The sequence below is a fragment of the Callithrix jacchus genome, chromosome 3 (assembly GCF_049354715.1).
Source record: "Callithrix jacchus isolate 240 chromosome 3, calJac240_pri, whole genome shotgun sequence".
Classification (NCBI taxonomy): domain Eukaryota; kingdom Metazoa; phylum Chordata; class Mammalia; order Primates; family Cebidae; genus Callithrix; species Callithrix jacchus.
Window position 1 is genome coordinate 99,666,505 of NC_133504.1, and position 27,089 is coordinate 99,693,593.

Genomic DNA, 27,089 nt, shown 5'->3' on the forward strand with positions numbered 1-27,089 from the left:
GTAGTTACCCTGTTGTACTATCAATTACTACTATAGATCTTATTTATTCTATCTAACTATATTTTTACCCACAAATCATTTCCCCTTCCCTCCACTCAAAGCTAACCTTCCAGACCTCTGGTAACCATTCTTTTTCTCTATATATTCATGAGTTCAATTGTTTTAACTTTCAGCTTCCACGAATAAGGGTGAATATACAATGTTTGTCTTTCTGTGCCTGGCTTCTATTATTTAACATAATGACCTCCAGTTCCATCCATGTTGTTTCAAGTGACAGAATCTCCTTTTTTATGGTGATATAGTATTCCATTGTGTATATATACCATGTTTTCTTTATCCATTTATTTCCTGATGGACACTTAGGTTGGTTCAAAATCTTGGCCATTGTGAATAATGCTTCAATAAACATCTGAGTGCAGATATCTCTTTGATATATTGACTTCTTTTCTTTTGGGTATGCACCTAGCAGTGTGATTGCGGGATCACATGGTAGCTCTATTTTTAGTTTTTTAGGAACATCCAAACTGATCTCCACAGTGGTTGTACTAATGTATATTCCCACCAACAGTGTCCAAGTGCTCCTTTTTCTCTAACATTTGTTATTGGCTATCTTTAGGATAAAAGCCATTTTTAACTCGGTTGAGATTATATTTCATTCTAGTTTTTATTTGCATTTCTTTCATGATCAGTGATGTTGAGCATTTTTTCATATGCCTATTTGTCATTTGTATGTCTTCTTTTGAGAAATGTCCTATTCAAATCTTTTGCCCAGTTTGAAATCAGATTATTATATTTTTCCTTTGGAGTTGTTTGAGCTCCTCTATCTGGTTATTAATCCCCTAACAGATGAATAGTTTGTAAATATTTTCTGCCATTCTTTGGGTTGTCTCTTCACTTTGTTGATTGTATCCTTTGCTGTGCAGGAGTTTTTTTTAACTTGACGTGATCCTATTTGTTCATTTTTGCTTTAGTTGTCTGTGCTTCTAGGGTATTACTCAAGAAATCTTTGCCTATTCCAGCATCCTGTACAGTTTCCTCAAGGAAGCACCTTATTGAATGAGGAAATGGTGAAAGCATGAGAACTGAAACAAGACAAGGATGCACACTTTCACCACTTCCATTCTACATAGCACTTGAAGTTTTAGCCAAAGAAATCAAACAAGAGAAAAGAAATAAAATGCATCGAAATTGATAAAGAGGAGGTCAAACTGTCTGTTTGCTGATGATATTGTTGTATATCTAGAAAACCCCAAAGATTCATCCAAAAAGCTTCTAGATCTGGTAAGTGAATTCAGTAACATTTAAGTATACAAAATCAATGTACACAGATCAGTAGCACTGCTCTACACCAACAATTGACCAAGCTGAGAAGCAAATCAAGAACTCAATACCTTTGTAACAGTTGCAATAAATTAAAATACTTAGGAATATACCTGATCAAGGAGGTGAAAGAACTCTACAAGGAAAACTACAAAATACTGCTGAATAAAATCATAGATGACACAAAGAAATGGAAACACATTGCATGCTCATGGATGAGTTAAATCAATATTCTGAAAATGACCATACTGCCCAAAGCAATCTACACATTTAATGCAATTCTAGTAAAAGGACCATCATGATTTTTCACAGAACTAGAAAATACAATTCTAAAATTCATATGCAACAAACAAAAGAGCCTGCATAGCCAAAACAAGGCTAAGGAAAAGGAACAACTTTGGAGCCATCACATTACCCAACTTCAAATTATACTACAAGGCTATAGTTACCAAGATAGAATGGTACTGATATGCAAATTGGCATGTAGACCAATGGAACAGAATAGAGAACCCAGAAGTAAAGCCAAATTCTTACAGCCAACTTACCTTTGACAATGCAAACAAGAACATAGAGTGGAAAAAGGACACCCTACTCAACAAATGGTGTCAGAATAGTTGACAAGCCACATGTAGAAGAATGAAACTGGAGTTTTATCTCTTACCTTATACAAAAATAAAGTAATGATGAATCAAATACTTAAATCTAAGATCTGAAACCATAAAAATTCTAGAAGATAACATCAGAAAATCACTTCTCAGTATTGGCTAAGGCCAAGAGGTGATGACCAAGGACTAAAAAGCAAATGCAGGTCAGGCGAGGTGGCTCACGTATATAATCCTAGCACTTTTGGAGGCTGAGGCAGGCATATCATGAGGTCAGAAGTTTGAGACCAGCCTGGCCAACATGATGAAACCCCATCTCTACCAAAAATACAAACATTAGCCAGGCATGGTGGCGCATGCCTGTAGTCCCAGCTACTTGGGAGGCTGAGGCAGAAGAATCACTTGAACCTGGGAGGCAGAGGTTGTAGTAAGGGATGATCATGCCACTGCACTCCATGCCTGGGCGACAGAGTGAGACTCAAAAAAAAAAAAAAAAAAGAGTAAATGCATCAAAATAAAAATAAATAGATGAGACCCAATTAAACTAAAAACTTCTGCACAGCAAAGGAAATAATTAGCAGAGTAAATGTACACCGCACAGAGTGGGAGAAAATGTTTGCAAACTATGCATTCAACAAAGGACCAATATCAAGAATCTATGAGTAATTCAAACAAATCAGTAAGAAAAAAAACCATTTAATCCCATCAAAAAGTGACCAGAGCATATGAACAGACAATTCTCAAAAGAACATCTACAATAGCCAACTAACATGAAAAAAGATGATCAACATTGCTAATTGTTAGGGAAATATAAATTAAAATGTAAATTAAAATTACAATGAGATACCACTTTACACCTTCAAGAGTAGCCATAACTGAAAATTTAAAAATAATAGATGTTAGCATGGACGTGGTGAAAAGGAAACATTTTACACTGCTGTTGGTAATATAAACTAGTATAACCACCATGGAAAGTAGTATGGAGAGATTTCTTAAAGAACTAAAAGTAGAACTACCATTTGATCCAGTAATCCCACTACTGGGTATCTACCCAGAGGAAAAAAGTCATTATAAGAAAAAAATACTTGTACACACGTTTATAGCAGCACAATTCACAATTGCAAAAATGTGGGATCAGGTTAAATACCTATTGACCAATGAATGGATAATCAATGTGGCGTATATACACCATGGAATACCACTCAGTCATAAAAAGGAAAGAAATAATGGCATTTGCAGAGAGAGGGTAGGAGGGGAAAGAGATGAAAGATTACACATCGGGTACAGTGTACATTGCTTGGGTGACAGGTATACCAAACTCTCAGAAATTGCCACCAAATAACTTCTTCATATAATAGAAAACCACCTTTTTCCCCAAAACTATTGAAATAAAAAAAATGAATAATATGTCATGCTACTCTTTCCTGGCCATAAGGTTTGCACTGAAAATTCTGCGGTCAGACATATCGAAACTCCATTCTGTTATTTGTTTCTTTTCTCTTGCTGCTTTTAGGGTTCTTTCTTGATCCTTGACCCTTAGGAAATTGATTATTAAATGATCTAAGATGGTCTTGTTTGTGGTAAAACTGCTTGGCTTTCTGTGTTTTTATTGTAATTGAATGTTGTTTTCTCCTCTAGGTTTGGAAAGTGCTTTGATATTATCACTTTATTAAACTGTCTACTCTTGTCTCTTACTCCTCCTCCTCTTTATGCCCAATAACTTTAGATTTGCCTTTTTGAAACTATTTTGTAGATCTTGCAGATATGCTTTATTGTTTATTATTATTATTGTATCATCCAACTGCATATTTTCACATGGCTTTTCTTCAAGCTCATTAATTCTTCTGCTTGATCAATTCTACTATTAGGAGAATGTGATGCATACCTCAGCATTTCAATTACAGGTTTCAACTCTAGAAAGTCTACCTGATTTTTTTAAGTACTTTAATCTCTTTGTTAAATTTATCTGACAGATCTGATTTCCTTTCCTTTGTTATCTTGAATTTCTTTGAGTTTCCTCAACACAGCTATTTTGAATTTTCTGTCTGAAAGGTCATATGTCTCTGTTTTCCCAGGATTGGTCTCTTGTGCCTTATTTTATTTGGTGATTTTCTTTTATCAGAACATACCTGAAGGAGATACACAAAAAACCCTTGAAAAAACAATGAATGAATCCAGGAGCTGTTTTTTTTTTCTTGAAAAAAATTAGTAAAATATATAGACTGCTAGTTAGACTAATAAAGAAGAAAATAGAGAAGAATCAAATATACACAATCAGAATAAGGGGATATCACCACTGACCCCACAAAAATACAAATTCTCTAATGATTGTTAGAGAATACTATAAACACCTCTACAATTATAAACTAGAAAATCTTGAAGAAATGGGTAGATTCCTAGAAACATACTCCCTCCTAAGACTGAAAGAGGAAGAAATGGAATCCCTGAAGAGACCAATAGTGAGTTCTGAAATTGAGGCAGTGATAAATAGCCTACCAACCAAAGAAAAGCCCAAGACCAGATGGATTCACAGCTGAATTCTTTCAGAACTACAAAGAAGAGCTGGTACCATTTCTGTGGAAACTACTATAAAAAATTGGAAAGAAGGGACTCTGTAACTCATTCTTTGAGGCCAGAACCATCCTGATAGCAAAAAATAGCAGAGAAAAAAGAGAAAAGAAAACTTCAAGTCAATATCTTTGGCAAACATCAATGCAAAAATCCTTAATAAAATCTTGGCAAACTGAATCCAGCAGCACATCAGAAAGCTCATCTACTACAATCAAGTTAGCTTCATTTCTGAGATGCAAGGTTTGTTTAACATACACAAAGCTGTAATTGTGAGTCATTGCATAAACAGAATAAATACAAAAAGCACGTGATTATCTTAATAGATACAGAAAAGACCTTTGATAAAACCCAACATTTCTTTATGTTAAAAACTCTCCATAAACTAGATACTGAAAGAACATACTTCAAAATAATGAGGGCCATATGTGGCAAACCCACAGCCAATATCATACTGAATTAAAAAAACCCAGAAGCATTCCCATTGAAAACCAACTAAGACAATGATGTCCTCTCTCCTCACTTCTACTCAACATAGTATAGAAAATTCTGGCCAGGGAATCAAGCAAGAAAAGAGTAAATTATATTCATATAGGAAGACAGAAAGTCTTCCACAGAATTAGAAAAAACTATTTTAGAATTCATATGGAACTAGAAAAGAGCTCAAATAGCTAAGAAAATTTTAAGCAAATAGAACAAAGCTGGAGGCATCATGCTACCTGACTTCAAACTATTGTCCAAGGCTAGAGTAACCAAAACATCATGGTACTGGTACAAAAACAGAAACATAGACGATTAGAACGGAAAGAAAACTCAGAAGTAAGACCACACATCTATAGCCATCTGATCTTTGACAAACCTGAAAAAAAACAAGCAACTGAGAAATGACTTCCTATTTAATAAATGATGCTAAAATAACTGTCTAGTCATATGCAGCAAATTGAAACTTGACCTTTTTCTTACACCAAATACAAAACTCAACAGAAGATGGATTAAAAACTTAAATGTAAAACCCAAAACTATAACATCCCTAGAAGAAAATCTAGGCAATACCATTTAGGACATAGACATGGACAGAGATTTCATGATGAAAACAACAAAAGCAATAGCAACAAAAGTGGAAATTGCCAAATGGGACCTAATTGAACTAAAGAGCTTCTGGAGAGCAAAAGAAACTTTCATCAGAGTGGATAGGCAACTTATAGAAAATTTTGCCATCTATCCATCTGACAATGGTCTAACATCCAGAGTCTACAGGAACTTAAATTTAGTTAAAGAAAAAAAACAACCTCATTAAAAAGTAGGCAAAGGACATGAACAGACACTTCTCAAAAAAGGACATACATGCAGAAGACAAACTAATAAAATAAAGCTCAACCTCACTGATCATTAGAGAAATAAATATCAAAACTGCAGTGAGATACCATCTGCTGGTGGTGGTATAAATTAGCTCAACTATTGTGGAAGACTGTGGCGATTTCTCAAAGACTTAGAGGCAGAAATACCATTTGACTCACCAATCTTATTACTGGGAATATACCTAAATGAATATAAATCATTCTATTATAAAGCAGGGAAATACATTCATGCATATGTTTGCTGCAGTGTTATTTACAGTACCAAAGAATGGAGTCAACCCAAATGCCCCTCAATGACAGGCTGGTTAAAGAAAACGTGGTATTTATACACCATGGTGTACAATGCAGCCATAAAAAGGAATGAGAGTATGTCCTTTGCAGGGACATGAATGGAATTGCAAGCCATTATATTTAGCAATCTAACCCAGAAACAGAAAACTAAACACTGCATATTCTCATTTATAAGTGGGGGCTGAATGATGAGAACACATGGAGACATGGTAGGGAACAACACATACTGGGGTCTGTTTGAGGTGGGAGATAGGAGGTGAGGGGAGAGAGCATCAGGAAGAATTGCTAATGGATGCTGGGCTTAATACTTAGGTGATGGGATGATCTGTTCAGCAAACCAAGATGGCACTTGTTTACCTTTGTAGCAAACTTGCACATCCTGCACATGTACCACTTAACTTAAAATAAATGTTGATGAAAAAAAATCTAATAAAATTGGTACCTGTCTTTTGTTTGGATTGTGTAATACATTCACATGTAATATCATTACTGATATGGTAGAATTGATACCTTGATACCTGCCATTTTGTACTTTGCTATATTTCTCATGTCTGTTTTATTCCCTGATTCCCATGTTTTTAAAATACTTTTTAATAAAATGAATATTTGCTAGTGTAAAAAAGGAACTAAGGTATAATAATAATATATAATATGTAAATTATATATAATACGTTATGTTGTACAGTTATTATAATAACTAGAGTTTAAGTAGTTCTTATCTATGAGCCTGCCACTCTTGTGTTATACATATATTAATTCATTTAATCTTTACAACTCAAGAAGGTAGGGACTATTATTAATATTATACCCATTTTACAGATGAGAAAATTGAGACATATATCTGACCATGGTTATATGTCCAGCAAAAAAGCTGACTCTGGGCTTGACCCTGGCAACACAGCTTCAGAGGTCATAACCTTTACTACTGGTAGACATTAACTCTAGTGCATAGGAAAGACTATAAATGTTTGCGGTTAGGCTGATAGACGAATGCTAAAATAGAGGAACATTTAAGAATAGTGGCTCATTCCTATAACCCCAGAAATTTGGCAAACCATGGCAGGAGGATCACTTGAACCTAGGAGTTCAAGACCAACCTGGGAAAGATGATGAGACCTAATCTATACAAAGAAACAAAATCAAAACAAAAACAAAACCACATAAAACCTCAAAATTATTTAGACATGGTGGCCTGTGCTTGTAATCCCTGCTAGTCAGGAGCCTGAGGTAGGAGGAGCTCTTGAGCCCAGAGTTTGAGGATGCAATGAACTGTGATCATGTTACTGCACTCCAGCCGGGGTGAGAGAATGAGATCAGTCTAAATAAAAAAAATAACAAAGTGGTGCAGTTGCTCACACCTGTAATACTAGCACTTTGGGTGGCTGAGGTGGGTGGATCACAAGGTCAGAAGATCAAGATAATCCTGGCTAACATGGTGAAACCACATTTCTACTAAAAACTCTAAAAATTAGCTGGGTGTGGTGGCACACGCCTGTAGTCCTAGGTACTCAGGAGACTGAGGCAGGAGAATCACTTGAACTGGGGAGGTGGAGGTTGCAGTGAGCCAAGGTTGCGCCACTGCATTCCAGTCGGGGCAACAGAGCAAGACTCTGTCTCAAAAATAAATAAGACAAATAAAACCAGTTATTACTTCCATAGCAGTTTGTTTATGCAACAGGGAAAACAACATACCAAATTTTTCAAGAGAGGAAAGGAAAAAGTAAGTTTCATGGAAACTGAACAACTAGCTCTTGAATGTTGACTGGATAAACAATGAAATGAAGGCAGAAATAAAGAAGTTCTTCGAAACCAACGAGAACGAAGACACAACATACCAGAATCTCTGGGACACATGTAAAGCAGTCTCTAGAGGAAAATACATAGCAATAAGTGCCCACATGAGAAGAGTGGAGAGATCCAAAATTGACACCCTAATGTCAAAATTGAAAGAGCTGGAGGAACAAGATCAAAAATACTCAAAACCTAGCAGAAGACAAGAAATAACTAAGATCAGAGCAGAACTGAAGGAGATAGAGACAAAAAAAAAAAAAAAAAAAATCCCTTCAAAAAATCAATAAATCCAAGAGCTGGTTTTTTGAAAAGATCAACAAAATAGACAGACCACTAGCCAGATTGATAAAAAAGAAAAGAGAGAATAACCAAATAGATGCAATAAAAAACAATAAAGGGGAAATCACCACAGATTCCACAGAAATTCAAACCATCATCAGAGAATATTACAAACAACTCTGTGCAAATAAACTAGTAAACTTGGAAGAAATGGAAAATTCCTGGACACTTGCTTCCTCCCAAGCCTAAACCAGGAGGAAGTCGAAACTATGAATGGAACAATAACAAGGGCTGAAGTTGAGGCAGCAATTAAGAGCCTACCACCCAAAAAAATCCCAGGTCCAGATGGGTTCACAGCTGAATTCTACCAGACACACAAAGAGGAGCTGGTACCATTCCTTCTGAAACTATTCCAAATAATCCAAACAGAGGGAATCCTTCCCAAATCATTTTATGAGACCAACATCATCCTGATACCAAAACCCGGCAGAGACTCAACAAGAAAAGAAAACTTCTGGCCAATATCCATGATGAATATAGACACAAAAATGTTCAATAAAATACTCGCAAGCCAATTGCAACAGCACATCAAAAAGCTTATTCACCATGATCAAGTAGGATTCATCCCGGGGATGCAAGGCTGGTTCAACATACAGAAGTCTATAAACGTAATTCACCACATAAACAGTACCAAAAATAAAAACCACAGGATTATCTCAATTGATGCAGAGAAGGCCTATGACAAAATTCAACAGCCCTTTATGCTAAAAACCATCAATAAACTCGGTATTGATGGAAAGTATCTCAAAATAATAAAAGCTATATATGACAAACCATCAGACAATATCATACTGAATTGGCAAAAACTGGAAGCATTCCCTTTGAAATCCGGCACTAGACAAGGATGCCCTCTCTCACCACTCCTATTCAATAAAGTACTGGAAGTTCTTTCGAGAGCAATCAGGCAAGAAAAAGAAATAAAGGGTATTCAAATAGGAAAGGAGGAAGGCAATTTTTCTCTATTTGCAGACGACATGATAGTATATCTAGAAGACCCCATTGTCTCAGCCCAAAAACTCCTGAAACTGATAAGCAACTTCAGCAAAGTCTCAGGATATAAAATCAATGTGCAAAAATCACAAGCATTCCTATACACCATTAACAGATTTAGAGCCAAATCAAGAACGAACTGCCATTCTCAATTGCTACAAAGAGAATAAAATACCTAGGAATACAACTAACAAGGAACGTAGGGGCCCTTTTCAAGGAGAACTATAAACCACTGCTCAACGAAATAAGAGAGGACACAAACAGATGGAGAAACATTCCATGTTCATGGTTAGGAATAATCAATATTGTGAAAATGGCCACACTGCCCAAAGTAATTTACAAACTCAACGCTATCCCCATCAAGCTACCACTGACTTTCTTCACAGAACTGGAAAAAACCACCTTGAACTTCATATGGAACCAAAAGAGAGCTCGCATAGCCAAGTCAATTCTAAGCAAAAAGAACACAGCAGAAGGCATCACACTACTGGACTTCAAACTATACTACAAGGCTACAGTAATCAAAACAGCATGGTACTGGTACCAAAACAGAGATATAGACCAATGGAACAGAACAGAGGCATCGGAGGCAACACAACATATCTACAACCATACAATCTTTGATAAACCTGACAAAAACAAGGAATGGGGAAAGGATTTCCTGTTTGGTAAATGGTGTTTGGAAAACTGGCTAGCCATATGCAGAAAGCAGAAACTGGACCCCTTCCTGACGCCTTACACTAAAATTAACTCCAGATGGATTAAAGACTTAAACATAAGACCTGGCACCATAAAAACCTTAGAACAAAATCTAGGCAAAACCATTCAGGACATAGGAGTAGGCAAGGACTTCATGACCAAAACACCCAAAGCATTGGCAGCAAAAGCCAAAATAGACAAATGGGACCTAATGAAACTCCACAGCCTCTGCACGGCAAAAGAAACAGTAACTAGAGTGAACCAGCAGCCAACAGAATGGGAAAAAATTTTTGCAGTTTACCCATCTGACAAAGGGCTGATATCCAGAATTTACAAAGAACTAAAACAGATTTATAAGAAAAAAGAAACAAACAAGCCCATTCAAAAATGGGCAAAGGATATGAACAGACACTTTATAAAAGAGGACATACATGAGGCTAACAAACATATGAAAGAATGCTCATCATCACTGGTCATCAGAGAAATGCAAATCACAACTACATTGAGGTATCATCTCATGCCAGTTAGAATGGCAATCATTAAAAAAATCTGGAGACAAAAGATGCTGGAGAGGATGTGGAGAAATAGGAACACTTTACACGGCTGGTGGGAGTGAAAGTTAGTTCAACCATTGTGGAAGACAGTGTGGTGATTCCTCAAGGACCTAGAAATAGAAATTCCATTTGACCCAGCAATCCCATTAATGGGTATATATCCAAAGGATTATAAATCGTTTACTATAAGGACACATGCACACGAATGTTCATTGCAGCACTGTTTACAATAGCAAAGACCTGGAACCAATCCAAATGCCCATCGATGATAGACTGGACTGGGAAAATGTGGCACATATACACCATGGAGTTTTATGCAGCAATCAAAAATGATGAGTTTGTGTCCTTTGTAGGGACATGGATGAATCTGGAGAACATCATTCTCAGCGAACTGACATAAGAACAGAAAATGAAATACTGCATAGTCTCACTCATAGGCAGGTGATGAACAATGAGAGCACATGGACACAGGGAGGGGAGCACTACACACTGGGGTCTATTGGGGGGAATAAGGGAGAGACAGTGGGCTGGGGGAGCTGAGGAGGAATAGCATGGGGAGGAATGCCAGATGTGGGTTAAGGGGAGGAAGACAGCAAATCACACTGCCACGTGTGTACCTATGCAACTATCTTGCATATTGTGCACATGTACCACAAAACCTAAAATGCAATTAGAAAAAAAAGAAAATATATTTTATTAAGTAGAAAATATATTTATTTATAGGAACACTGAGGTAGAATAATTAGATTTCATACAATTCAAATATGCAATTTGCATTTTTCTATTGAGATCTACAATCTATGTGTCATAACATGGAAAACATAGCTACCTTGGGAGTATGGCTAATATTATCATGGATCCATCCTTCTCTGTCTAAACAATGTTTTTTTCTTGTTGTTCCATACCTTCTTTGTCTTACTCATCTTTTTTCTCCTTCCTCTTTACCTTTTGCATTGCTTTTCTCTCCCTGTTATTACCATTACTATTCTCTAAATACAATCATAATTGTTTTTGAAATAGAAAATTGGATGCTGAGGTGGGTGATGAAAAATGAGAACACATGGACATAGAAAGGGGAGTACTAAACACTGGGGTCTATTGGGGGGAAAAGGGGAGGGCCAGTGGGAGGGGGAGGTGGGGAGGGATAGCCTGGGGAGAAATGCCAAATGTGGGTGAAGGGGAGAAGAAAAGCAAAGCACACTGCCATGTGTGTACCTACACAACTGTCTTGCATGCTCTGCTCATGTACCCCAAAACCTATAATCCAATAAAAAATTAAAAAAAAAAAAAAAAAAAAAAAAAAAGAAAAAAACCTGGACCTTCAGTCAACCTGGGGAAGTGTTCCAGTGGGAATTGTAATCAATTAGAGAGCAACCTATTGAGTTATTAAAGTTTTTATTAAAGAAAAAAAAAAAAAAAAGAAAATTGGATGCTGAGGTATTTATAACTTACAAAAAGCAAGGCTGGATCATCCTTCCCACTGTTATCCTTACTATGGTGGAGGCAGGTTTCAAATATGAATAGTTCTGTAATTCATCTCACTGACAATCTTATAGGATAATGAATACAAAGAAATGCCTTGTGCCCAGTGACCTTTAACATTCTTCGTGGTAAGGCATGTAAATGAGTGGGTAAGGTTCTTGAGGACCTTTGAAACATTGATAATAAGGCTATAAATATAACCCCATAATTCTGACTTCAAGTTCTGTGGTATTTTAGTAGCATTACCTTAAAATGATTCCCATTTATACATAAGGGGTAGTTCTTTCCATACTGAACCAAAGTAGATGACATTAAGATTTATTTGATTTTAAAAAGCATGAACATAAATTGATTGGAATTTTACTCGTAGACATTTCTCTAGGGTTAATTAATAATTTTCCTAATTCTGCTATTTAAATTCATACATTCTCACAACTCATGTACAAAATTTACTTCAAGATTATCAAGATGATTTTTAATGCCATATCCAAATCAGTTCAACTGGTACTAGGAGCAATTATGTTCTTTTTATAGAATTTTTTGGTCTTTTATATTCAACATTACAAAAGTATTAACTTTTAAATGAAAAGTAGAACTCTGAAGATGTATATTATGTCAATTAGAACTATTATAATTGGCGATAATCTGCTTATTCTCTGCCTCAGTAGCATTAGCATTTGCTGGAAGAGAAAGGTTATACAGGCAATTTTTGTTCTTGCATTTTACTTTAATCTGCTGAGACACACATTTTATTCTATAAAACTAATGTCAAAAGTCGTTGTGAAAACTTAAGCATTAAAAGTCAAAGTCTACTTTTTGATAGCAAAGAGAAGAAAATGCATCTCACATTAAATATTAATCAAATTTAACTACCTGGAGACACTCTGTAATGATTTTGTGAAAGTTAGTCCTTGATCAAAGTTTGAATGTACATATTTCTACTTCTGTATAATTTCTAAGATTATAAATTATATCTAACTTTATTAGAAACAGGAACATTTTTAGCAAAAACAATATTTGAGAAATGTTTGTACAACACTGAAAGGTGAACAAAAGTAAAAGTCAGCTTTGTATTTTAGGCCTGGCTAAATACGGAATATAGAACTGATTATATGTGAGGCAAATTTAAGCATTGTATGGGTTGAAAATACTTTCAAGGATAGTGTCAGTCCTACTGTTTTGGAAGAACTCAACAACAAGGCTAAACATAAAAAGAAAGCCTCAAGGTAGACAGATACTGTTAGACCCATTCATGTACTCATTAACTCACATATTCATTCATTGATTAAAAAATATGTGTCAATCACTTACCGTTTGCAAACATTTGCCATTCTGGGAGATATAATGATGTGCAAAATAGAGGCTTTCTGAACACTGAAGGAGCTCTTATTCCTACGGCGATGGGTGATATTAAACAAGTAATTAGATACTTATTTAATTGTAAGTGCAATAACTGCTGCAAAGTTATCCTGAGCACATATCAGAGCTGAAAGATTAATGAATTCAGGGAAGATCTGAGACCCAAAGGATGTACAAAAATTTGAGAGTAAAGTGAATGAATAAGCCATGATCAGAAAGCTTTATATCAAAGATAGTTCAATGTTATACATACTTTCTGAAGTGAGTTAATTTTTTAAAGTTCTAATGATATAAAAAACAGAGAGCTATTGTGACTGAGACTATTAGTTTTTTACCCAGTCTTCATGTACTCTTTCTTTCTTGCTAACAGTGCCAGATAAAGCAACTATTTTTTGTGGTTCCCTTGCATCCTGAGGGTGGTTATTTAGCACTGTTTTAACCAATGAAAAGAAAGCAGAAGTTACGAGATTGAGCTTTCAGAAAAGCCTTCTGATAAAGCGGTTATAGCAGTTAAACAGTTTTTGCATTTTACCCTTTCTCTGCTTTATTTTTGAAATAAAAATGTTATGACAGGAGCTATATTCAATATCTTGAGAGAATATAAAATTGAGGATCACAACCTAAATACAATGCAGCAAAAAACATGAAAGGACCTAAATGCTTGATGATATTATGGAGCTCATATACCCCTAGATTCCTATTGTCATTTTTCACTAATTTGAGAGAATAATAGAAAAATTACTCCATAAATTTGAAGGGTAAATTGAATCTTACCTGAGGAAATCTTGTCTTCCTTCTCATCAGACAGCTTTATCTTCTTCTTGCTCTTATGAAAATGAAGTAGTAAATGTTCAAATATATATGGTATATTTATTCACTGTGTTATTTATGTTTGTGTATTTATGCAAATAATAAATAATGAAAGAATTCAGAAGTGTAAGATATCACTTCCAGCTAGGGTTCTCAAGAATGCTTAATGAAAGAGATTCTACTTGAACTGGCTTTCACATTTGTAATTTGCCTTCAAATTGAAAAGAGGCTTTGGATGCCAAGGAGTGTTTCCTGAATTTTTTTCCCATAGGCACTGGGAGGGCAATGAAAGTTTTTAGCAGGTTTATGTCATTTTTAATACAATAATTTATTGGCTACTAGCATGCAAATAGTTTAGGACTAGAAGACCTAAAGCTAAAATAAATAGTAAAACTACCAAATAATAAGTATTTTGGAGTCTATGCCAAGACCTTTTTGGTAGTAAAGAACAGAAAAGTCTAAGGTGAGAGAGGTTACAATAGATTTAACCTTGGTCATTTTTAGATATGCGAGAGAAAGGTGAACAAAAGTAAAAGCCGGTTTTTTATTTTTAGGCTTGGCTATTAAGGAAGTTTGTAAGTAAGTTAGAAAGAATACGTGGTTTGGTGGTTGGAGGTAAGGGAAGATAATAAGTTTTATTTTAAGGCTATCTGAGGATAATGAAGTGTAAATGTCCAGAACAGAACTGAAACTTTGTGATTCATATATTGCTGGCATAATGTTATGTAGGAGGAATTAGGTTAAGTCAATTGTATTATTGCCTATGTGATTTTGACCATCAGCACTTTTTGCTATTTTTTTTTTTAACTGAGATTTAAAGTATCATGTTTTCCAGGTAATTGTAATTCATATCATAAAACAGCATTGACACCAGGCGCAGTGGCTCACACCTGTAATCTCAGCACTTTAGGAGGCCAAGGTGGGTGTATCACCTGAGATGGGGAGTTCACCATTCACCAGCCTGAATAGAAAAATTAGCCATGCATGGTGGCTCATGCCTACTTGGGAGGCTGAGGCAGCAAAATCGCTTGAACTCTGGAGGTGGAGGTTGCAGTGAGCCGAGATTATGCCCTTGCATTCCAGCCTGGGCAACAAGGGCAAAATTCCGTCTAAACAAAAACAAACAAAAAGCATTGGACTAAATGGTCTTTTCCAGTGTGCTAGAAAAGGATGGAAATAAAATCAATATTTTCTATTTTTACCTATCACTTACAGAAAATACTATAATTTCATATCTATATTAAAATATTTTTCCTATTAAAATAACACATTCCTTTCTAAGTAATGCCTTTTAGGAGGTATATGTTTACAATGATTAATATTAGAGATGCTTAAAATGGCAAAGATGACATTAGTAATTATAATTTGCAACATGTAAAACAAAGATAATTTGATTATTATCTGAAATGGCTTTCTTCTTTATAGAATCAAATTTAAGCAGTTTGGATAAGCAGATTGGCAAACTGCTTAATCAAAGTTTTCTGAATATTTAGGCAAACATAACTATATAGCCTATAAATTTTTTCACTGTATATATTTGATTGAAGATTTTGGTTGGAAGCTTTGAAAGTTTGAAGTCTTCTTAAGTCACTTCAATGATAATGACAAACTTCATTATAAAAGAAGTTCTAGGTGACTAAAAATTATGTATTTAGGAATTTGAAATAAAGTATTAGACTAGAATATACTTAGCTATGAAATAATAGCTAGAACAAGTCACAAGATATACATAATGCACAAATGGAAGAACATTTATTTTATAACTTGAAAGAGGAAGTAGTTCTAGTTTAATTACTCAGAATTTTTCTCTGGTGCTGTGTGAATATCTTAAATATACCTCTTGCTATTAGACCTGCTGTATATTGTTGCAGGCTCTTCTCTCCAGTGAGAATTCTCTTCTAAGCAAAGACTAAGATTTCACTCTGCCTTTGTGGTCCTGCACCCTCCATGTTGCCTTCCTGGTTTTTTGATTGAGAGTCTGAAAGTCCTTTTCTCTTCTTTCCTGCGTATTAAACCCTTCAGCATTTTCAACTTTAGCTTTGTATCCCATTTAGATTTAAAATATGTCAACTATCTTGAAGAAGAAACTCGTATTTGTTGTCAGTCATTGCTCTCGTGTGATTTTGTTTCCTAAGCATCACTAGATTACGGAGATTTTACTCTGTCTTTCCAGTCCAGACCTCTATTCTTTTGCCTGCTTCACTATTCAGTAAATACTTCATAGTAAAGAATCAGTGATGATGAGTTTAGACTCCTCTGAGTTCAGGCTGAGGTTCAGGGTCAGAAGTTGAGGCTCCCTTCTCTCAGCTTTTATTCTCTCATAGTCATGCTATACTATGTGACTTTCAAATGACCCATAAATTCTACTTTCTCTAACAATAATCTGTGACAATACCAGTCTTTAGCCCTTGCCCAGACTTAGTAAATTCCCACAAGAAGGGAACACAGCTTGTAATCTCAATTTACATAGGAAAGGCTCTTCTACTTTTTGGAATTTAGTACAAAAATCCTTTTATTGTTACCAATCTCTGATATCTTTCAAACAATAATTAAAAAATTTTACTGTCTCTGAAATTTAATGCAGAGGTAACAATGGTTTATCAAAACTTACTCATTGGTGGAAATCCAAGAGTAGCTATTTTGATTCCAGATAAAATATGTTAAAGCAAAAAGCAATTTAGAAGTAAACAATCATGGCCTGTCAATATTTTTAAAAGGTTAAATTAATTAGAATAATATGATAATTTAAACTTGTATGCACAGCTTCACATATATGCAAACCAAATATTAACATAACTTTAAGGAGAAAGAGACAAATTCAAACATAAAGGGAAACCTATTGTATATATTTAGATAAATCTATTTATCTTAAGAGGCAGAATAGAATAAACCACCTTATATTGTTACTTACTAAGAAAAAATGAGACATGGCTCAAATGACAAATTTCAGAAATGAAAATAAGGACATCTTTACAGATTCTGAAAGCAATAAGCAAACAGTTTGCATTCTTAACATATTTGAAATTTGAAACTTAGGTGAAATGGACAGCAAATCTCATTAAAGAAAAACATCCAGAGTTGCTATCTTATCTTAAAATATCCACTTTTCAACCAAAACTTATTAGATAGGTAAATATCAGCTATTAAAATTTTTTTCAAAGAATTAATGGACCTAAAGAAAAACATGCTAGCAGTGAGCCAATAGAGAATCTCAATAGATGATAGAAGCAAGCAAAGAAACAAACAAAAGAATTAAAACAATTCTAGAGTTGTAAAGTACAAACACATAAATAATAAATTTACTAACTGGACTTAGAAGATTTGAGAGGACAGAAGACATAATTAATGAACTGAAAGACAGATCAATAGAAATCATTAATTATGAGAAATAGAGAAAAAGATTTAACAATATGAGTAGTTTGAGACCTGTTGGTCAATATCTAGTATTCCAGTATATGAATAATAAAAGACCCAGAAGGAGAGGTGAGAAAGAAAGGAGCAGAAAAAATATTTGAAGACAGAGTTGTTGAAAACTCTCCAATAATAAAAAACATGAATCTATGAATCCAGGAAGTTCAGTGAACTCCAAGTAGAATAAATTTAAGTAGAATCCACACTTAGACACATTATAGTCAAACTAGTGAAAGAGAACAAAGATAACATCTTGAAAGCAACAAGAAAAAAGAACTTACATAGTGGAAAAGATATCACTAATTGTAGACTTCTCATCAGAATCAGTGGAGGCCAGAAATTAGTGAAATGACATGCAAAATGCTGAGAGCAAGAAAAGTCAAGCAAAAATTCTATAGTTAGTAAAATTATTATTCAAAAATGAATATGAAATGAAAATATTTCCAGATTTTTTTACCATAGCATGGTAAAGGAAAATTTTATTCTGAGACTAAAACTTGAGGTCAATTTTTATTTGCAATATGCTACAATGTGAGAGACAATGTAGGAATTGAATGCTCCATTACTACAATTACAATGTAGGAATTGAATGCTCCATTACTGAGAGACAATGTAGGAATTGAATGCTCAGGGGTTTACTTGTTGATGTTTGGTAACCAAAGTTTTGAAGATCAGAGCCTACATGCAGTTTCACATGTCTGAAATCAGAGTATATGAAATTTCACATGTCAAAATAGCAGGGAACATTGAATGAAATTGGAAAAATTCTGAGTTTTTCAGATTTCACTCAGTTGGAAATTCTGAATTTTGTTCATACAAATTCTGAATTTGTATGAAATCAGACCAAGAAATGTTAATCTCTTTGTCTCTGGGGCTACAGGTCAGTTAGGTTTGAGTTTTAAGTGAGTTATTGCGTGGGTATTGAGCATGTAGAATTTTGCAGGGACTTTGACTTGACAGGAATGAGTAAAATCACAAAATATGTGAAATGGTTTTGCTAAAATACAAACAGGCTGACCCACCTTCTTTTGAAGTAGGTTGAAACCAGTGAATTTTTTTAACTTCCTGGAACAGTCTTTATGTGATTCTCAACAACTTACCTAATTTTGATTTGTTTGTTTGTAGCTTAAAATACTAGAGACTTCCCTTTCAATATCCCATTAGCATCTCTCTTCAGGCAAGAGAGATATCACTAAGGGATTCCTGTAGTCCTATACCTAATAAAGATAATAATGTCAATGGTAATGATTATAACAATGAAAGACAACAGTGGTACTCCTTATGTGTCAGAAAACATTCTAAAATTTTTGTGTACATTAATTATGCTAATTCTGTGCTTCTTTATGTTATTTTAGGGTAGGGTTCTGGTTTTCCAGATAAGGAAGTCAGGACACTTTAGACTTACCTTTAAATTTTATTCATGTGTATCTTTTATTTCATTAGTCATTTTCTGACATTTTCCCTGAGTCTGTAATTTCCTCTTTCAATTTGTCTTCCCACTGTTGTCTCTGGAAACTGGACATGGCTTCCAGGATTGCTAGTCCTCTCACTAGAATGACATTTTTAATACTCTGTGTTTCTTTAAACAACTGGCAGACAATTCAAAGGCTAACATTTATACCTATGACCAAGATTCATGTGCTAGCTAAAAAGGAGACCAGGAAGATGAGAGCCAGACATTTTTAGCTTTTGTGTTAGGACACAGATTCTCTGCTGCATAATGTGGAATTTCCCAAATGCAGGAACAGGGTTTAAATATTGGAATGAGAAAAAAAGTCATGCAATAAGCAAAAAAGAAAAAAACCTAAAAAACCATGAGAAATGTCTATTACATCTATTCTTCATGTCCCTTCTTTATTTTCTGTGATGTATAAAGATTCACCAACAAATTTGATGATTTTGTCTACACATACTATTTTTCCCTGACATGGTATTCAACTTATGTAGGGTATATAAGTTGGGTATTCAACTTATGTAGGGTATATATACTTATATACAGTATATAGGTATTGTTTAAAATGTTGTTAGACAGAGTTTCAGATTTGTCCTATTAATCATTTGCTTAGGATACTTACCACTTGAAATGTTAATCTCTTGGTTAGATAAAATGAGAATTGAAGATGACTAGGAAGAGGCAGGAACATCAGTAAAGTAGACAAGCAGGTAATAAGTTTCAGAGAAGAATAAATATGCGTAGGAAGAGGTGGTCATGAACAACGGTTATATACATTGGATTTTTAGGAGAGGCAGTGAATTTACTGGAATATAAGAAACTAGTTTGACAAACTTTTCCAGGTATGAACAAACTATTTTTAAAGAACACTGATCACTGATGCAGTTTCTTGTCTTTGCTTCAAGTTACTAGAGAAAAATAGTTTCTGTGTGGCTGTAGCCAAACTTACCAATTATATTCAGTCTAGGCACTGGAAGAAGAAATAAAAGATGACACTAGGCAGGGTATTAAGGGAAGTGGGAACAATAGTGGCTTCTGATAAGAAAACTAAAATGTATAGTAGGCACAGTTAAGGTCTTTGCAAACTTTGCTGAATACACTGGGCATATTGTGTGCACAGGATCTCTTTGTGCTTTTATAATCTCTTCCAGTCTTTTTTCACATACTATAGAGGCAGCCCCAAAGATACACAAGTCATCTATGGAAATATTGCCACTATTGCTTATTTTCAGTCTACCCTTACTATATATACTTTTGATGTGGGCAAAAAGAAAATGGCTTCTAGCATTTGTTAATGACTTATCTATCATGACATTTCATGTTTAACATGGGACTCAAACCAGAAGTGGGGTTTCACGTAAGAATCTCCTACCCTAGTCATGATCTTGCCATATTTTGTGATTCTTTGGAAGTGGAAGATAATGTTGTTAGCATATGCTTGAGGGTGATAATATGGATATAAGGAACAAGAAAAAATATATTTTCTAAAATATGGCTTCTAGAGGAACTTCAAAAATATGCTTTCCAGTAGCCAAATTTGTTTGACTTATTTGAAACTTTAAAATACTTCCCTGTTACCTCAAACCTTGATTGTTCAGCCCTTTTTTTTTTTTTGCATTTAAAGTAAATTTTCTAGAATAGTAAGATTAGCTTAATCCTTTTATAGAAACAGGTACCAAGCTAAGTACTTTATTCATTTTAACTAATTTAATCCTCAGAATATTATAAAATAAGTACTATAATTTTTCTTACTTTACATATGTGAAAACTGAGGATCACAGAGGTTAAGGTCACACCGCTGTAAGCAGCAGATATTTAGAACCCAGGAAGTCTAGTGACAGAGTCCATATGCTTGGCCATAACACTTTCCTGCCTACTGGGAAATTATTCACACTTAAAAAGTTTTGGTCTTTATACATAATCTAGGTGAACAGATTTCAAAGGAATATGTTATTTTAAAATAATTTTAGGAAATGAGTTTAAAAATGTTTTCACTGGGAAAATTAACTAATTGTTGAAGGCATTGCTTGTCCAACAAATATATCGCACTTATATTTCATTTACTTTAGAATTATTATTGTATTTACTCATATCCATGTTGGTTCATGCTGATTAAAAATGTTATTATGACTGCAGATCATATAAAGAACCATAAATGATGAAAGAAGAAGCCTTCTAACTTAATTGTAATCTATTAAAAATGAAATAAGCATTCTTAGTTGGTTGAATAAGTGAAGTATGTTCACTTAGAACAGTAAAACAGGAATGGTTCTGCTGCTTAGGGAAACAGGTAATCATTGCTCTTAATCCTGTATGCAATTTGATCTTCATAATTAAATTAGAATATATTTTATCATCTATATCATGAAAGCTAGTTTTTAAATAATATGGTCTTAAAGTTCATAATTCTGTTTATTTTACTTTTAACTTCAGCAAGTAAATTTACATTTTTTATTAGGAGGATATAGATTTAAGAATCATTTTTTAACTTTCTATTTTTAATGTTTAATTAATAAAAGTTTTAGGATTTTTCCACTCATTGCTTACTATAACCATCTACCTGATACCTTCTTGAATATTTTTTATGTAATATGTATTTATGCTCATCTATTAAATTTTTTTTCAGGTTATTCCAGCACCAGGCAGCTATGATGTTCACAAATCATATGAGATGTCCCAAGTTAAGCATAAATATATGCCACCTCGTAGTTTAGTGGCTAGAAGAAAACATGCCTCTTTTCTTAGTGCAACTCCTCGGTGCCTAGAAAAAATGACTGATGGGCCAGGTAAGTCTAGATAGTCCTTATAAAGCTATTAGGAAAAAAAATTCTAAGGTTTCAATATTAAAATAGCCAAAGTCATTGATAGGTTCTTGAAGACTGTAAAGTTAAGTAAAATAATGTAGAACAAAACCATTTTTCTCATCAGTGCTGTAACAAAATAACATTGAACTAAACAACATTATCTGAGGACCTGCTGTGTTGTACATCCTTTTTTTAAAGTCGCAGTTTCCAAGAACCTATCCATGATGTGATGTGAGGACTTACTGTAATTGTAAATACACATTTGCATTTACCTCTCTTAAGTGTGTAGGACAAAACCAAAAAGGCAAATACTTCTTCAGTGAAATATTTAAGTTGTTTTTTCAAATATAAGAAGATCTTGGGTAGCGAGGTGGACAGGTTATGTCTCTTAATTTTACCAAAGACAATTTTACCACTTTTACTAATGCTAGTAAAGTAATCTAGCATTCTATTAGGGGAAAAACAGAATTCATAATATGCTAAAGTTGTAAGAGGAGAAAGGCACTTTATTCTGATTTTCAAAATCAATAATATTGAAGATAGACATCAAGCCAGTTATATGGAATTATTTTTATTTTCTTCTAATATAAGGAAAGCAGCTACATAAAGATACACATTTAATTGAGCATTTACAATTCCAGAAATAAGTTTAGTTTTTGAGATTTGGATTGTCTTAGCTATCAGTAATAGCATTCTTGTTCTAAAAATGAATGCAACAACTCTTGCTGGAAATGAAGATAAGTCAGTTACTGTGCTATTTTCCACAGGAAAACTAGATAAAGAACAGGAACAATCATTTTTATCAGTAATTTGCAAACGTATTTCCACTAAACAACCAAACTGTTGTAATGAATTTTTATGAGAATATGGAGAAAAAAATGAAACAGAATGAAGAAACTTTTTTTTTCAAAGTTTTAAATGAAAAACCAAAGCAGGAGAATATAACTTGTCCACCAAGTTAGCCTGAGATCCAGAGGCTTGCTTTGTTTCTCATTGCCTTTTAGGAATCAGGCATATTGGCAGCTTTTAGGTTCATTTTAAGTCGAAATTTAACTTTTAATTTTTTTTCTTCTCTTGAGTTATTGCACCATGGTTGATTTTGCCCGATTTTAGCTTTGTTGTGAAGTAGGATTCAAACTCCTGTAGTGTGTCCCTGACTACACTCAATATGTGGTCACCCAGGGAAGTAAGTCTTTGGAGTTACAGCACCATTACTATCATCAAGCACAATCAAGTAAATAAGAAATAATATTAATCTCTAGGGCTCATGAAGTAGATTATGTTGAGTATCATATTTTCTGATATTTTTTGTCTGTCTTCCTTTACTCTCCCCTGCATAAAAATTCTTACAATGGAATGCAAAATTAGAGTTTCGGTTAAGTGCCAGGATTGACACTGTGACTTTTCTTTCTTCAGTATTTAGCACAGGGCAAGTAAATAAGATAATTGTTACATTAGTTTCTATTTTTCACAATTGAGATATTTGTCGCCTACTTGCCTCATGAAAATACAAAAGATTAATGAGACTATATTTCAAAGTCATTTTTAGAACCCTTGAAGCTCCTTTGAAGTATAAGATCTTATCATAATATGAAACATGTGTCTTCTTAATGTTAAGCCAACACTAGCTTCTAAAGGAATTTGAGAGGTAAGGAAAATGTCTTCATCTTAAAGATGGTTATTATTTGGAAGTCAAAGACATAGTGACTGTCAAAGTTACTATACAACTGCAGAGTAGACAGCTTATGAAATGAAGAGTTTATTACGTTGTTCAATACCAGTAATCCATGAAGTTTGCCATCCTGCATATTAAAGTGGCCCATATTTCAAAGGGATGATAACAGAAACCTCACATGCCTATATAATCAACATATTAGAAAAAGCCATATGGACTTCTGAGGCTATTATCTGATATTATGATATACGGAATTTTATATCCTCTAACATGTAGATATTGTAGTAATTGTGGAATTGTTCTTTTAAATTTAATCTGCTACCTTAAGGTATACCATCCAAAATATTTCTCTAACATAAATTTAGTAGGTGCCCAGGGCCAATTCAATTAATATCATGCAGTATTCTGGTAATTAAAGATTAACTTTCCTTTGTCTAGACTCTGTTACATTGATCTAATCAAGGAAAAGATTCAAGTGTGATATTATCAAGTCTCTAAATAGGTTCTTAACTGTTAATTGAGTTTTATTTAGGTCAGGTTTTTTTTTAATCAATGTAACAAAGAATTCTCTATTATTTTTAATAGTAATATATACATACTAATATTGTTTTTGATCTAAAATGATAATAGTCCCTTTCTGTTTGTAATTTAGCATCTAACTTTTCCTAGGGACAACTAATACATGATATCATTTGATTTTTAAAAAATTATTATATAATCAAAAGATACAGTGATAATTCTATTTGTTATATGCTGTGTGTCAGTGTTTATTTTGTGAATGATAGTCTTTCATAGCATAATATTCTTAGTAATAAAATAAGAAAGAAATATTTCTTTACCCTATTATTTCTTATTTAAGCACTGGTAATTTTGTTTTGGTTCAATACCAATGGAAAGGCCTTTTTTGATTGGATGCCAAATTTCTTATATATCAGATAAAATTATTAGTATTGTTATATGTATATATACATGTACAGATAAATAAAACTATAAGATTGACTTAATTTGGAGAGCATGATATGTATGTTTGTTACTTGGGTCATGACATTACTATAAAGAATGCTGTGCCTCTTAGAACTTAAAAAAAATGGGCTGGGCGTGGTGGCTCACGCCTATAATCCCAGCACTTTGGGAGGCCGAGTGGATCACGAGGTCAAGAGATCGAGACCATCCTGGTCAACATGGTGAAACCCCGTCTCTACTAAAAGTACAAAAATTAGCTGGGCATGATGGTGCGTGCCTGTAGTCCCAGCTACTTGGGAGGCTGAGGCAGGAGAATTGCTTGAACCCAGAAGGCGGAGGTTGTGGTGAGCCGAGATCGTGCCATTGCACTCCAGTCTGGGTAACAACAGTGAAATTCCATCTCAAAAAAAATGTACATTGTTATCTTTCTACCTATACATAGAATTATTGGAAGATTAAAATCGATTACTGATATCTTACATTTGTAGGTAAAAGTGTTAAGAACTGAGGTTGATACATACATGAATAATTGTCATCTCATGAGATTTATGGAACTTATAAGACATTCAACAACTCATAGCCATGTACTTACTTCAAATTACTTTATAACTTTATTAAGAAATATGGAAATGGTTTTATCTATGAGTAAAGTGTTTTTTTGGCATATCCTTAAGAAGGAAAAAAACTCATTTCCATTAAACTAAATTAAAGAAGGAAATAATAAATCCACAATCAGTCTATTGTATACCCTTTAGTGTTGTGTGACTAATAAAACACATTAGAATTATTTAATGAAGAAATTAGTAAATGAGGTGTATCACATTATAAAGCAATATTTTCTTATTACACCAACTTTTAATTCATGGATATGTAAATGATTTTGTGATTCATCCAACTCAGGTAAAGTGAAATTGTGTAGTGGAAAAGTACTTAAGCACCACTTTATCTCTCACCATTGACCTGTTTTTAGTCATGGGTTGGGGGCACAGGTAAATTTAAAAAGAAAATTGATATTAACATTGTTGAGACTGTGGAACATTAAGGACCCTCATACATTGTGCTGAAAGTGTAAATTTGTATCAGTGTTTCTTAAAAGCAGGTTGGCAAAATGTTTCTAATATGCATGCCATTTGACCCTAGAATTTTGCTTCCAAGATCATCCTAAGGCAACTATTATTATTTTTTGAAATGGATCATCAAATTTTCTGTATTTTGAATAATTTTTAAATATGGAGATTCCTTGACTTTGAATAATCTGAAAGCCATGACCTGAAAAATTGTGCCCTCTAATAATATAACAGATTATTAGTCTGGAATAAAGGAAGCAAAATTCATGGACTTCAAGAGATTTCCTGAAAGAGGATGATAAAATTACTTGCTTTATCTCATGTATCTAGAAAAATTTCCAAGTTAATAGTTGTAATCATGGTCTCAGCTAGTCTGACACAGCCAATTTCCTAGTCTTCTTCCAACTTATTTTTTAATATATATTTTTTAATGTTAGGTTCTGGTGTACATGTGCAGATCATGCAGGATTGTTGCATAGGTACATACATGGCAATGTGGTTTGCTGCCTCCATCCCTCCTGCCCTGTCACCTATATCTGGCATTTCTCCCCATGTTATCCCTCCCCAACCTCCCTACCCCACACTGTCCCTCCCCAATCCCCCTTAACAGATCCCAGTGTGTGATGCTCCCCTCCATGTGTCCATGTGTTCTCATTGTTCAACACCCGCCTATTAGTGAGAGCATGCAGTGCTTGATTTTCGGTTCTTGTGTCAGTTTGCTGAGAATGATAGTTTCCAGCTTCATCCATGCACCTACAAAGGAGATGAACTCATTGTTTTTTATGGCTGCATAGTATTTCATGGTGTGTATGTGGCACATTTTCCTTGTACAGTCTTATCATTGATGGGCATTTGGGTTGGTTCCAGGTCTTTGCTATTATAAACAGTGTCGCAGTGAACATATGTGTGCATGTGTGTTTATAATAGAATGATTTATAATCCTTTGGGTATATACCCAGTAATGGGATTGCTGGGTCAAATAGAATTTCTATTTCTAGGTCCTTGAGGAATTGCCATGCTGTCTTCCACAATGGTTGAAGGCAATTATTGATACCAAAACTTAAACATCAAGGACTTCATTAAAAAAGTAATAAAAAGTTCAAATTGTTCTAAATGGAAAGAAAAATGGAGTTTAGTTAATTTTAATACATCAACTGAATAGAGTCCTATGAAAATTTTAGAAATGATATATTTTTTTTAACTTGGGAAGATCTTGGTAACAGGATTAATCTATTCAGTCAATTAACAAATATGTATTGAGACTATCTTATGTATCAAGCACTCTTCTAGGGACTTGTGATACAGTAAACATTCTTGTTTCATGGAGCTTAATTTGAATTTTAATTAATAACATTTATTAAGTATTAATTTATTTGTCAATTATTTAATAATGAAATATTTTAAGATGAATTAATTACAGACTTTTAATAATGATTAACATTTGCTGTAATAGTAAATATTCTTGTTTCATAGAGCTTAATTGCAGGTAAAAGGGACATTTAATAAATTAATGAAGAGGTAGATTGATAGATTAATAGAAAGAAAGAGGAAGA

The 27,089-nt window shown here is 34.0% G+C and overlaps 1 protein-coding gene across 3 annotated transcripts in view; it reads left to right on the forward strand.

Annotated features, from left to right (window-relative positions):
* STPG2 (sperm tail PG-rich repeat containing 2) overlaps positions 1 to 27,089 on the forward strand; it is a 667,306-nt gene that overhangs the window by 238,025 nt on the left and 402,192 nt on the right. For all 3 annotated transcript variants that reach the window (XM_054253130.2, XM_035293288.3, XM_054253131.2), the window contains one exon: positions 21,654 to 21,813. In XM_054253130.2, coding sequence (XP_054109105.1) covers positions 21,654 to 21,813 — 160 coding nt within the window. The remainder of the gene's footprint in view (positions 1 to 21,653; positions 21,814 to 27,089) is intronic.